At 39.9% G+C, this 13,425-nt stretch overlaps 1 protein-coding gene across 8 annotated transcripts in view; it reads left to right on the plus strand.

Moving 5' to 3' along the window:
- The window catches only part of utrn (utrophin), a 664,110-nt gene that overhangs the window by 84,949 nt on the left and 565,736 nt on the right, over positions 1–13,425 (plus strand). For all 8 annotated transcript variants that reach the window (XM_041182782.1, XM_041182783.1, XM_041182789.1 and 5 more), the window contains exons 4-7: positions 1,289–1,381; positions 6,115–6,192; positions 9,643–9,735; positions 10,095–10,267. In XM_041182782.1, the coding sequence (XP_041038716.1) occupies positions 1,289–1,381; positions 6,115–6,192; positions 9,643–9,735; positions 10,095–10,267 (437 nt within the window). The remainder of the gene's footprint in view (positions 1–1,288; positions 1,382–6,114; positions 6,193–9,642; positions 9,736–10,094; positions 10,268–13,425) is intronic.

Here is a 13,425-nt window from a genome sequence, read left to right on the forward strand (position 1 = left end):
CTGTGTGCCTCTAGTTTGTCAGTCTGGATTACTGTTCAGTCGTGGGGTGGTACAGCTAACCTCAATGCTGTTGTCATCTGAGTTTCACCCCAAAAATTAGCAACCTGGATTTTGCCCTCTTTTTCCTGCACCCACCGCCCACTTCCCATGAGGATACTTTTGGTATTGGACTGTTGCTGCATGTAAGCTTCGCTAACTTGGCAACATGCAGGAACTAAACTTTGCACCATATAGGTCTGTTTTGGCTTTGTCCCAAACTCAGTAGCCCATGTGCTTAATTTCAAATCTCTGTTGGATATGGTCAGTGAAAACTTGGAAGATGTGAATACAATGTATTTAATGTAGTATCCAATGCCCTTGTTTTATTTGATGAGGGCAATCAGTTGCATTTATGTATATCTTCAAAGTGAAATTGGCTACCAGGGAGTGGGGGAAAATTAGGGCAGGTACCACAAACTCGGTCGATGAAGTTAGTTGATCACAATGAGCTAGCGGATCAAGCCTAACACTACAAATTGGATGCTAAACTAGAGAATTTGAGCTAAAAAGCAAAATACTGCGGCTGTTAGAAAGCTGAAGCAAAAACAAAAAATGCTGGAAAAACTCAGCAGGTCTGACAGCATTTGTGGAGAGAAAGACATTAACTGTCTTTCTCTCCACAAATGCTGTCAGACCTGCTGAGTTTTTCCAGCATTTTTTGTTTTTAAATTTCTTGAGCTGTTGGGGAAATGCCATAAGATTCTAGAATGATTGCTAAACCTAGCTCTTTTTTTTTCTGTCAGTTAGGTGGCTGAGTTGATATAAACTAGGATTAATTTTTAATGTCTTAGTGCAAATCATTAACTATATGCTAACAAGAATTTGCCGACTCAAAGACCTGCACTGAAAAGTGAGTTTTCACCCTAGAAATGACTAAGGTCAACAGTGTTAAAGGGGCCTTGCTCAGTTATCATGGCTCCTTGTGGCTGCTGCACTTGTAAGTCTGTTTCCATAATAATATTTTGCAGCATACTGGGAATATAATGTCTAGATAATGGGGGGGGGGGGGGTGAGACAAGTTCTTTGTTCAATTTTATTAAGAACGTTACTTATTAAGCATTAAGAAAAGGTTTTCACAGTTGTTTAAAAATCTAGTTTCATCAATGGAAATTGTGTAAGCAAACTTGCATATTTCTTGAGATGCAGCTGGGACCTGGACGCTGATGAATGCAAGTTAAGAATATTTCAAAGAGCAATTCTGTAGCACATTTATTAAAAATGAGAATTTTCTGAACTGTTTCTGCTGCAGGGCGGAAAGCCACAAATCAAGGATCTGTTTGCTGACCTCCGAGATGGGCGAAAACTCTTAGATCTTCTGGAAGGACTTACGGGATGTGTGTTGGTGAGTTTATTTTAATAACTCTGCATATGCTGTATATGGGATGCAGAATAGAACACTTGCTACTGTGAAATCTTTATTTAAGTATTTGTCAGTTGCAGGCACTAAGTTTCTCCTCTCTACCTTAAAGTTAGATCATGCTGCAGTGCTTCAAGCTCCAACATCTTACGGTACAGAATTTTAGATGGAGGCACTTTCATTCTGTAGATTAATATGTATGAGGGCTATATAGAGAATGCAAAAAGTTCCTTGACAGCTGTGACTAAGTACCAATAATCATTGCCTGGTTATATTAAAGTTGAAAGGTATGGGATGCCTTTAGACTGCTCAAGAGGATTTTTAAAGTTAATTATTACATTTGTACAGAGGATTTTAAAATGTGTGTTTACATCAAAGGCATTTTGCACCAGCAGTAATAACTTTGCTCCTGGGTTCTCAGTCCATGAAAGTTGCACTACTACTCCTCCTGCAGTTCTAAATAGAAATCACACACAACGTCATTCCTTAGATAATATCACCACCTTCAACACCTCTTTGTCCTTTTGTCTGACATCTTTTGATTATCTCCTCCTATCACTGGCCCTTTATCCAGCTCTACCTGTCCCACCCCCCTTTAAACCAGCTTATGTTTCACCTCTTCTATTTTTCCTTAGTTCTGTTGCAGAGTCATACGGACTCGAAACATTAACTGTGTTCCTCTCCGCAGATGCTGTCAGACCTGAGTTTTTCCAGCTATTTTTGTTTTGGATTTCCAGTACCTGCAGTTTTTTGCTTTTATCTTACTGTTTAAAGTAAAGTAATCACCAGTTACATTGAGATTTGTTTTTTTTTACCCTTGTGGCCGATAAACCCTCAAGAAAGTTCATTATGGAATGATTTTTGACAGGCTCCCTGTTAGACAGAATCAGCCCAGGAACTACTTTTTCTATGTGATGCTGATAGTGCTGTGAATTGTGACAGGTTCAATGTTTATTCACTTTTCCACTCTTAATTTTTTTTTGTCCATTCAGTTATTTTCCTTGTCTCCAGTGCTGAAAGTGCTGTCTCTTGCTGGGATTCAGTTCTGTCAGGGTTGTTAGCCCTCTGTCTCAGGCAGCATTCTTCATGTTCAGGTTTACACAAGTGAGTGCTGTTGGTCTATTCTTGCCTCTGAGGCACCAGAGGAGCATTCCCACGAATGTCTGGAGAAGAAGAATAGGAATTTAGTGCTTCATCCACCATTAAGTCTGTTGGATCACCCCTGTGTCATTGCAGCTTTGCTTGGTTTTGCTGCAGTGGTGTTACCTAAAAGCTACTGTAGATAGAAACACTGGATAGGACCTCAAAATGCATCAACTTCAAGGTTTATGCAGACTTAAAAGGGATCAGTCAAATTGGCCTTAGAAGAGTAGATTGTAGCAGCCGTCTGTCTTATGTCCTCTATCAGTGCACATGCATTTTATTTCCCTCTGAGCAAGTTTAGGAGGTTAGCGTTCATTTTCTTCCAACTGTTGGCTTTCCAGAGGAGGTTCTGCAGTTGACATTGGATTTGAGTTTTTTTTTAAAATCAGTTTGGAAATTCCGTTTGAAGATGGTTCATCTCTATATTCATTGTGCTCGTTTGAATTATCTAGGTGTCTGCTTTCCTTTGCCACAGTTTTGGCTGTTGGACTTTTTTCTCCCTACAGCTTCACTCGTATGTTTATGCTTATTGTACCTGTATATTTTCTATTAAGGTTGCTTGTTTCTCTCCCCCCACCTCCCTCCATAATGTATCTGTATGATAAACATTGAGTGCCTTGACCCTTGTTTTTATTGGCATGAAAGGAATAAACAGTTTTCCAAACCAAGTGGTGTGAGATTACCATTTCATCACCTGAGATTCAGTACTTGTTCCAGATTGGTAGAGTGAATTTAAAGCAAAACCATGGAAACAGTTGCATGGCTAAAGCAGAGAAAAGTTCTCTGATCCATGCATGTGCTTTGACGCTTGACATCAAGGCAGCATTTGAACAAGTGTGGCATCAAGAAGCCCTAGCAAAACTGGAGTCAATGGGAATCAGGGGAAAATGCTCCTCTGATTGGCGTCATACCTAGCACAAAGGAAGATGGTTGTGGTTGTTGGAGGTCAATCATCAGAGTTCCAGGACATTACTGCAGGAGTTCCTCAGGGTAGTGTCCTAGAACTAACCATCTTCAGCTGTTTGATCAATGACTTTCCTTCCATCATAAGGTCAGAAGTGGGGATGTTCGCTGTTGATTGCACAATGTTCAACACCATTCATGACTCCTCAGATACTGAAGCAGTCCATGTCCAAATGCAGCAAAACCTGGACAATATCCAGGCTTAGGCTGACAAGTGGCAAGTAACATTCATGACAAACAAGTGTCAGGCAATGACCATCTCCAATAAGAGAATCTAACCATCATCCCTTGACATCCAAAGGCATTACCATTGCTGAATCCCCCACTATCAACATCCTGGGGGTTACCATTGACCATAAACTGAACTGGACTGGCCATATAAATATGGTGGCAACAAGAGCAGGTCAGAGGCTAGGAATCCTGCAATGAGTAACTCACCTCCTGACTTCCCAAAGCCTGTCCACCATCTACAAGGCAGAAGGCAGAAGTCAGGAGTGTGATGGATACTCCCCACTTGCCTGGATGAGTGCAGCTCCCACAACACTCAAGAAGCTTGACACCACCCAGGACAAAGCAGCCTGCTTGGCACCACACCCACAAACATTCACTTCCTCCATCACAATGCATAGTAGCAGCAGCGTGTACCACCTACAAGAGACACTGCAAGAGCTCACCAAAACCTTCCAACCCACGACCACTTCTCTCTAGATCGGAGAAGGTTAGCAGACAGATGGGAACACCACCATGTGGAAGTTCCCCTCCAAGTCACTCACCATCCTGATTTGGGAATATTGCTGTTCTTTCACTGTCGCTGGGTGAAAATCCTGGAGCTCCCTCCCTAACAGCACTGTGGACTGTCGCTGTTTAAGAAGGCAGCTCACCACCACCTTCTGAAGGGTAATTAGGGATGGACAATAAATGCTGGCTTAGCTAGCAATGCCCACATCCCATGAACAAATAATAAAAAAATACAGCTCACTGGAATATTGGCTCCAGCATGGTTGAAGTGTAGACCCTCCCAACAGTATAGCTCCCATTTTCCCCAAGTACTGATGCCAGTTGAAACTAATTAGTCCCACACCAATCTTTGAACCACATATTCAGCTCTCTAATGTTATTTACCCCACACTAATTTGCATGTGGCTCAGGTAGTAGTCCAGATATTACCACCTTTGCAGTTCTGCTTTTTAATTTAGTGCCTACCTCATTTTCTATGCAGAACCACTTTTCTAATCTTACCTATGTCATTGGTACCCACATGAACATCACCACTGGGTCCTCCCCCTCCCACATGCAAGCTCTTCTCCAGCTTTGAGCAGATATTATGAACCCTGGCACCAGGCAGGCAACACAGCCATCTGGACTCTTACTCCCAACTGTAGAGAATACTATCTATCCCCTGACTATACTGTCTCCTATCACTACCACATTCCTCTTCACTCCCCCCACGTGAACGGTATCCTTCACCACAGTACCATGGTCAATCTGCTCAGCCATGTTGTAGTCCTTCTCTTCAGCCACATAGATAGCAAACACCTCAGACCTGTTGGACAAAGTCAGGGGCTGAGGCTGCTCCATCACTACATGCTGGTTCCTCTTATGTACTTACTCACAGTCATATGCTCCTGTCCCTGACCAACTCTAAGGTTCTGTCTAACCTAAGGGGAGTGACTGCCTCCTGAAACAAAGTGTCCAGGTAACTCTCCCCCTCCCTGTTGCCCCTCAACATCCACAATTCAGAGCCAAAGATGTCTAGGCTGCAAACACTTTCTGCAAAAATGGTTGTCCAGGATTGCAGTGCATTCCACAGATTCCCACATGCTGCAGTCACAGCACACAACCAACCCTGCCATTTTTATCCAACTTTATTTAGTCAAAAAAAAACTGCGGATGCTGGAAATCCAAAACAAAAACAGAATTACCTGGAAAAACTCAGCAGGTCTGGCAGCATCGGCGGAGAAGAAGAGTTGACGTTTCAAGTCCTTATGACCCTTCGACAGAATTAGTAATTTACATAAAGTAATCAAACATTGCACTCACCAAGCTTAGAGACAAGGAAAGAAATTCACCATCCACTGAAGGTTGTAAAAAAAGTAGTACCTCTTTCCTCCTGTGCACTAAATTCCCAACTCTTCACTCAAGCATAATCTGGTGTTCCCTTTCTGCATGTGGTTCTCAAACCGCTCTGCTTATATGGAGCTTCAGATGCCTCACTGGCCAGCTCAGTTTCTGCTACAGTAATTAACACCTATTAAGGGAAACTACTTTCAGCTGATTGACAGATGATTGCCATTTCAGGCAGCTCCCTGTTTAACTTGGCTAATCAACTAACAATGTTTGAAAGTAAGAACCTAACTATTAATCTAAATTTAAAGTTAAGAAAAGCTTATCAGAAATTCCCACATGAACCAAGTTCCCAGCTCTTCACTCAATCTACGCCTCACTAAGTCATAGTCTGGTGTCCACGTGCCCCTTTCTGCGTTATAACTACAGAAACAAGTTTGGATTCACAGCTTACTGAGTGACTTTAATTTGCAATTTAGCTAATTCCTTTCATTGCTTCCACTATAATTTATGTTTCCTTTTTAAGATGTTCTTTTTTCCTCCAACAGACCAAAGAACGTGGCACCAGTAGAGTACATGCTCTCAACAATGTCACCCGAGCATTGCATGTGCTACAGCAGAATAATGTGAGTTGGTTTAAATATCTCATCTTTGCCTTCATGATGCATCCTTATTAATCTTTCAAATTTTGGATTCATTTCGTATGATGCACTTTTTTCAGGACAAGGTAATTTTGAGATTTGCCTTTTCACATGGTCTAATGCAGGGGTGTCCAATTTGTGGTCTCTCAACTCAGAGTCCAAGCAACTGAGTTCAATTTCTATTTATTTCTTATGTTATTTGACCACTGTTGTCTCAGGAAATTTGAAAAGGATAGTTCTTAGCATTGTGGCTAAATTGGTAGATAAATTGTAAACCAGAACGTCAAGATTTATTCGTGTCAGCAACTTGAAATATATGTAAATCGCTAGGAAGATGGATTTAAATTTTAATGGGTCTCCCAATGCTCCATGATGCACATGTAGCCCATGAACACAGAAGTTTGGATGTCTTTAGTCCATTTAGGTTACAGGGTTCAGGGCGCACTAAGTGCAAGGTAAATTTTGACATGAAAGCAGTCAGCTTTTTGCAATGTACTGTCACGTTTAAACAAGATTACTAAGGTTTTACTCTGGCAAAAGCTGTAATTTTTTAAAATTTTTCAATGAATAATCTGCTTCATTTAAAACGTGATTGTGTGTAAAATGATAATTGCAATAGAAAATTATCATGTGCAACTTGAAGCTTGATGTTGCGTTATGGTTGCAAGCGTTGCATTGCATCTATGGTCATGAACGAAAAGTAACAAATGTATGTTCACAAATCTGAAGTGTGTGTCCATGACTCCGAAGAAGAATCATATGGACTCGAAATGTTAACTCTGTTTCTCTCTTCTCAGATGCTGTCAGATCTGATTTTTTTCAGCATTTGCTGTTTTTATTTGTGTCCACAAATATACCTTTAGCCTTATGTTTGGGAACATATATGCTGAAAATTTACACAAGCCAGCCAGATGTTTTTATAGACATTTTATATTGTCTGAACAGCATTCAAATTCAAATGTCAGATTTTTGGGCTCTCAGGGAATTGAAGGATAAGGGGAGTGGGCAGGAAAATGGAGTTGTAGCCCAAGATCAGCCATGATTGCATTGAATGGTGGAGCAGGCTCGATGGGCCATGTGGTCTACTCCTGCTTCTGTTTCTCGTGTTATTGTGAATTTTTATACAAGAACACTATACAATTTTGCAATACCACAGCTCCTAAATTTTGCCCCTTTCCTCTTCCCCTTTGTTCTGTTTTGAATGAGGAAGGGGTATTGTCATATTGTCACATGGTTCATCAGGAAGTGTGATTGTTTGTTGCAGGGATCTACCTTCCTCTTCCGTCTCCTGCAGCTCTCATCCCCTAAAAGAAAAAATTCTGGGAAAGACCAATTCCAGCAAGTAACTCTTAGTGTGAGCTTCTGAGAGTTTAGTGACTTAATGTTACAGCTAAAGGATTACCCATCAGTGATTTTTTCATCAAACTCTTAATCCCTTCTGCTTCATAAATTATAATTGTTGATTTAGCACAGGTTTGGGGAGTGTTTTAAGGAATTTTTAAAAATCCTGTCCGCTTTAAATACTTTGAGTGAAAATGTAGATGATTATTTTTTGTATTTAATATCAAATTGCACAATTTGTTGCGCGATTATTTTCCCCTGTATCTGAGCATGTTTATTGACCAAACCAAATTCTTAATTACCGTCAAGCTGTACAGTGATTTTACCAGGTGCATGTATTTTTTTCCTGAATAAAGAGAAAATATAGCATAAGTCAGAGGTAGCAACAGAATTAGACACTAAGAAACGTTTCAAATTACCTGTTGAGAAGAAAATCAGAAATGGATGATAATGACAGTATTTTAGAAGGAAAATGAACTTTGTGAAGATTTCAAATATATTATGCTCATTCTAGTTATTATGCAGAAACTTGGTGATAGTGGTTACACTGAAGGTCACGAATTAATAAACAACATTATTCCATTATTCAAGGTGGTCAATACCAGACACCAATGTGACATGACTCTAAACTCATGCTGGGATGTTATCCTGGTCTTGCTGTTGGATGGCATTGGCTACTTCATTATTGGGGGAGTTGTCATGAAAATATAATAATATTCATAATATTCTGATTTATTGTATAAGTAGGCTAATAGTGGGGTTTGGATTGGTTTTTCTGTCTGTGTGTGTGTGTGTGAGGGAGACTTAATTGAATTGGAGACAGCTAGTCTGGAGGCTTTTGAGTCATCAAAAAGAAGCTAGTTTTGAAATGCTAAATATGTGAACATGGCTGAAGTTTTAGAATGTGAATGTAAGGAAAATTTGCATCTTTAGATAAATTAGATTAATTTGAATTTCAAAGAGATGGTAAGATGTTACACCTAGCCAGAAGAAGCTAAGCCAAATAGTGTGTTTATTTTTCCCAAAGGTTACTGATAAAATTAGTATTATGAAAGATTTATATTATGAGAAAAGTAGAGTTGCAAAGACATAGTAGAACAATGGAATTTGCATTGAAATGGGAGAAATATGTATAAAGGAGATGAGGCTGTGTAAGAGGAGAAGGCGTTCTAAGATCTAACACAAGTGTGAAAAGCCTCTGTGCAGCAAGTTGCTGTCTATAGGAGCCGAAGCTGAGAATACTCATTTTGAATGCGACTGTCCAGGATATTGTGTTGCTTTGACTGAGTCTGTTTATTTTGTTTTTACTGTTGCCTTAATGGAGGGGTAACTGGGAGCAAGATTAATTAGGGGTTTTAGGAGTTATTATTATAGTAATTTGTAGACTTATGTATGTGCTTGAAATCTTTTTTTAATAAATGTTTAAGTCCGTTTTCTAAAAACCTCTGAAACGTCAGTAGTCTCATTACTTCTCAATTCAAGACATGCATCTCAAAATAAAATACAAATTGCAAAACAGCTATGACTGCGTGATCAAGTTTCCCTCGTGGATTCGATCCGCCTGACACACATCATCTGCCACATCATAACGGAGTTGTGAATGGGATTGAACACTGTAGAATTGTCATTGAACAGCTCTACTCCTGACTTAATGAACTAGGGAAATTCTTAATGAAACAGCGAAAGGTGGCTGAGCTAAGCATGGCACCTGAAGGAACTCCTGCAGTGATGTCCCATCTCCCACACCACAATGGTATTCTTTGCATTATGTATGACTCCTCACTGCAGACCCTTGATCTGCTTTGCTTCTCAACATCTTAATTCAATATTTAAAAACTTCATGTTGAGAAGGGTGTGGAAGAAATTGAATGTGTTCTGTTGGTTCATTTTATATCATAAGGTGACACTATTTTCTCTGAAAGTTAAGATATACATTATAATATGGTACCTCTCCTTTGAGATGAACTTATAATGGATACAGTGCTTTTCCCTTTTGAGATTAACTTTTGGGATAGATGTAGAACTTGGTGAATCTTAAATGATTTTAGTTTCTGTTGTGATGTAAAAGTTATTCCTGTTTCTTTCCTTCTCCAGGTGGAACTGGTAAATATCGGTGGAACTGATATTGTGGATGGAAACCATAAACTGACACTTGGGCTTATTTGGAGTATTATTCTACATTGGCAGGTGAGTAAACATTTACCAGCTCAGCCCATTTGCTTGTTCATCTACTGAAGGGTTCTGATGCACCTTTTACAACTGAAAGTAAGGAAGTTACCAAATACATTTTAACAAGCAACTCCTTCACACATTTGACATGATCACTATCTAATGCAGTGAAGGTAATAGTGACTGAAGCATCCTTAATTAACAGGCAGCAGTTAGGGTAGGTAAGATGGTTCCTAAGGGAAAAGTGTACCTAATGGCTGAGCCATTTGTGCAAACATTTTTCTTTTTTCCCTAGCTTCTGCCAGAGATTGTGGTTTAACTTTAATTCTTATTGTAAATTATTTTAATCTGACTAATTATATTATACTTTGATACAGGTTAAGGATATAATGAAAGCTATAATGTCAGATTTGCAACAGACCAACAGTGAGAAGATTCTGCTGAGCTGGGTCCGTCAGTCAACCCGACCTTACAAACAAGTTAATGTTTTGAATTTTACAACCAGCTGGGCTGATGGACTTGCTTTAAATGCCATTCTTCATAGGCACAAGTAGGTATCAGGCATAATTAGGCAAGTAGATTTGTTTTAGCATACATCGTGTATTAGAAAATTTTAGATATCTGTGACACCAAATGATAATTGGTTGAAATTATAACCTTCCAATCCATTGCTGCGTGGAGTCATCAACTGAAGACACAGTATTAGTTTTTGCATGTACTCTGGCAACACACATCTCTACCTCACCACCATGTCTTGTGACTTCTCCTCTGTTGCTAAATTATAGACTGTTATCTGACATCCAGCAGTGGATGAGCAGAAATTTCCTCAAGTTAAATATTGGGAAGACTGTTTTTGATCCCCATTCCAAACTCTGTTTCCTAACTACCAACTTCATCCCACTTCCGACAATAGTCTGAGATTAAGTCAGTCTGTTCACAACCTTGGTGTCCCAGTTGATCCCGAGATGAGCTTCTAACCTCATTTGCATCATCTTTAAGACCGCCTCTTTCCACCTCCGTAATATTGCCCAACTTTACCCTTGTCTCAGCTCATCTGCTGCTGAAAGCCTCATCCATGCCTTCATTATCTCTGGACTCGACTATTCTAATGCACTCCTGGCAGGTCTCCCACATTCTATCCTCCAGAACCTTGGGGCCATCCAAAACTCTGCTGCTCATGTCTTCACTGTCAGCAATTACCATTCCTCCATCATCTCTGTGCTTGCTGACCTACATTGGTTTGTGGTCAAGTATTTCAAAATTCTCCCATGTTTTCTATTCCCTCCATGGCTTTGCCCCTTTTTATCTCTGATCTCCTCCAACTCCATAGCCCTTTGAGATTTCAGAGCTTCTCTAATTCTGGCCTCTTGGGCATTCTGAAATATAATTGCTCCACGATTGGTGGCTGTGCCTTCAGTTGCCTAGGCCCCAAGCTCTAGAATTCCCTCCCTACTCCTCCCTGCCTCCCCTTTCCCCTTTAAGGCACTTCTTAATATTTACCTCTTTAATCAAGATATATCCCCTTATGTGGCTCAGTGCCATACTTTGTTTTATATTGCTGCTGTGAAGCTCCTTGGAATGTTTATGTTAAAGGTGCTATGTCAATGTAAGTTGTTGTTTTAAGCTTAGAGAATCATTGGTATGCTGAAGATTTGGTTTAAAAAATACAAGGCATGAAAAATATGGAATTTATGCAAATGTGATTTAAACTAAAATTCAATTTGGTCTGCAATTACAGTATTTCAGAATTCTAATGCATTATGTTTTTCTCGTGACAGAATTGTAAATTTTTGTGGCTGGGCTGTCATTATTTTTTCAGTGTGGTTCATAAAGGGTTAAAACCAGGTTGAGTTGAAAAATGACCCAGTCTGGCTGATGCAGATCAGCTAGTATAATTCAGGAAGGCCTGGATATCCAAATGTTTATTGTTAGCGTTGTTCTTAGATGAAAGAACATCTCACAGTTTATCCTCTGTTTTTTTTAAATTAATTTGTTCTTAGGCAGACACCCCAAGATATTCAACTAAAATGTGCCATTTTAAAATATATGTTTGACAGCTTTACTGGAGTCTGAGAGATTCAGTATTCATTTTCCTTCTTCCAGTCAAATTATGGAGGTTTGCAAAATTAAATCTGAGAAATTAGTCTGGATCAGTTCTTTGGTCCTTCTGTAGCCACTGTAGGTAGATAGAGGACAAATGGGTTCCATGGAAAATTAGCTAGTGCCCTTGGGAGGTTGTGGTCAAGAGTCCTTGGTTCAGATGAGGTTTGACCTTATCCTTAGTATAGGAGACACTGCCTTTATATTCAAGGAAAATAATTAATTTTGTAGATTATTGGGAATCTGTTTGTTTTGCTAATGCCTGCTTATTTATTTACTGTTTCTAAACCTGTTTGATAGCTTATAAATTACATCACAGTCCCTCTGCTTTCCTTAGTCATGGAAATCATGTGAAGCCATGTGATATATCTGGTAGCCAAATGCAGTATCTAGGCTTTCTGTTCAATCCCTGGGCTGTATATAGTTACCTAATTATTGGGCACCTGTTTTGCAGAATGTGAAGGTTCACTTTGTGGAGTGGCCTTTGAGGATTCAATGCAAGGAAGTCCAAAAGCATAATGTTTATTTGACTTGTTCAAATTCTTAGAATTGCCTTTTTTTTTCCTTCTGCACAGGTGGCAGGTGCACGGGTACCTTGTCCATTATTGATGAGCAGGTCTTGATGGTGAATCTTGACAGCTTATTCAACTGCAGGGCATCTTAACCAAGCCTAATTCTCTCTCCACCCAGCATTCATCCCTATTCATTTCTACCAGTGGTCACTGGATAGGAGTGGGCCCTTGCCAGTTTTTTCTCTCTCAAATCCTCCTTTGGTTGTAATACCTGAAAGGTTAGCCGGCTGATTTTATCCAATTTAAGAAAGACCAAAAAGTGAACCTGGACCTTATTGGGCTGTAGAACTTGACTACTTGCTACTGTTGGCAGTTGCATGGAGCCCAAACACCTGATATTTTCATTCTAGCTCTGAAGAAGAGTCATATGGACTCAAAATGTTAACTCTGTTTCTCTCTTCAAATATGCCACAAGGCCAACAAAAACAAAAATAAAAATAGCTAGAAAAACTCAGCAGGTCTGACAGCATCTGCAGAGAGGAACACAGTTGACGTTTCGAGTCTGTATATCTGTTCTGATGAAGAGTCATATGGACTCGAAATGTCAACTGTGTTCATCTTTGCAGATGCTGTCAGACCTGCTGAGTTTTTCCAGCTATTTTTGTTTTTGTTTCAGATTTCCAGCATCCGCAGTATTTTGCTTTTATCTTAATGCTACTAGGCCTGATGGGTTTTTCCAGCATTTTATGTTTTTATTTCGTACTCGGTAGGAGGGATCACTGCACAGTCATTGTGGAGACGAAGTCCCATCTTCACATTGAGGATACCCTCCATCGTGTTGTGTGGCACTACCACTGTGCTAAATGGGATAGATTTTGAATAGATCTAGCAACTCAAGACTGGGCATCCAGGCATTGTGGGTCATCAACAGCAGAATTGTACTCAAACACAGTCCGTAACCTCATGGCCTGGCATATCCCCCACTCTACCATTACCGAAAAGCCAGGGGATCAACCCTGGTCCAATGAAGAGTGCAGGAGGGCAGCACCAGACATACCTAAAAATGAGGTGTCAACCTGGTGAAGCTATAACACAG

Source organism: Carcharodon carcharias, chromosome 2 (genome assembly GCF_017639515.1).
Source record: "Carcharodon carcharias isolate sCarCar2 chromosome 2, sCarCar2.pri, whole genome shotgun sequence".
Classification (NCBI taxonomy): Eukaryota; Metazoa; Chordata; class Chondrichthyes; order Lamniformes; family Lamnidae; genus Carcharodon; species Carcharodon carcharias.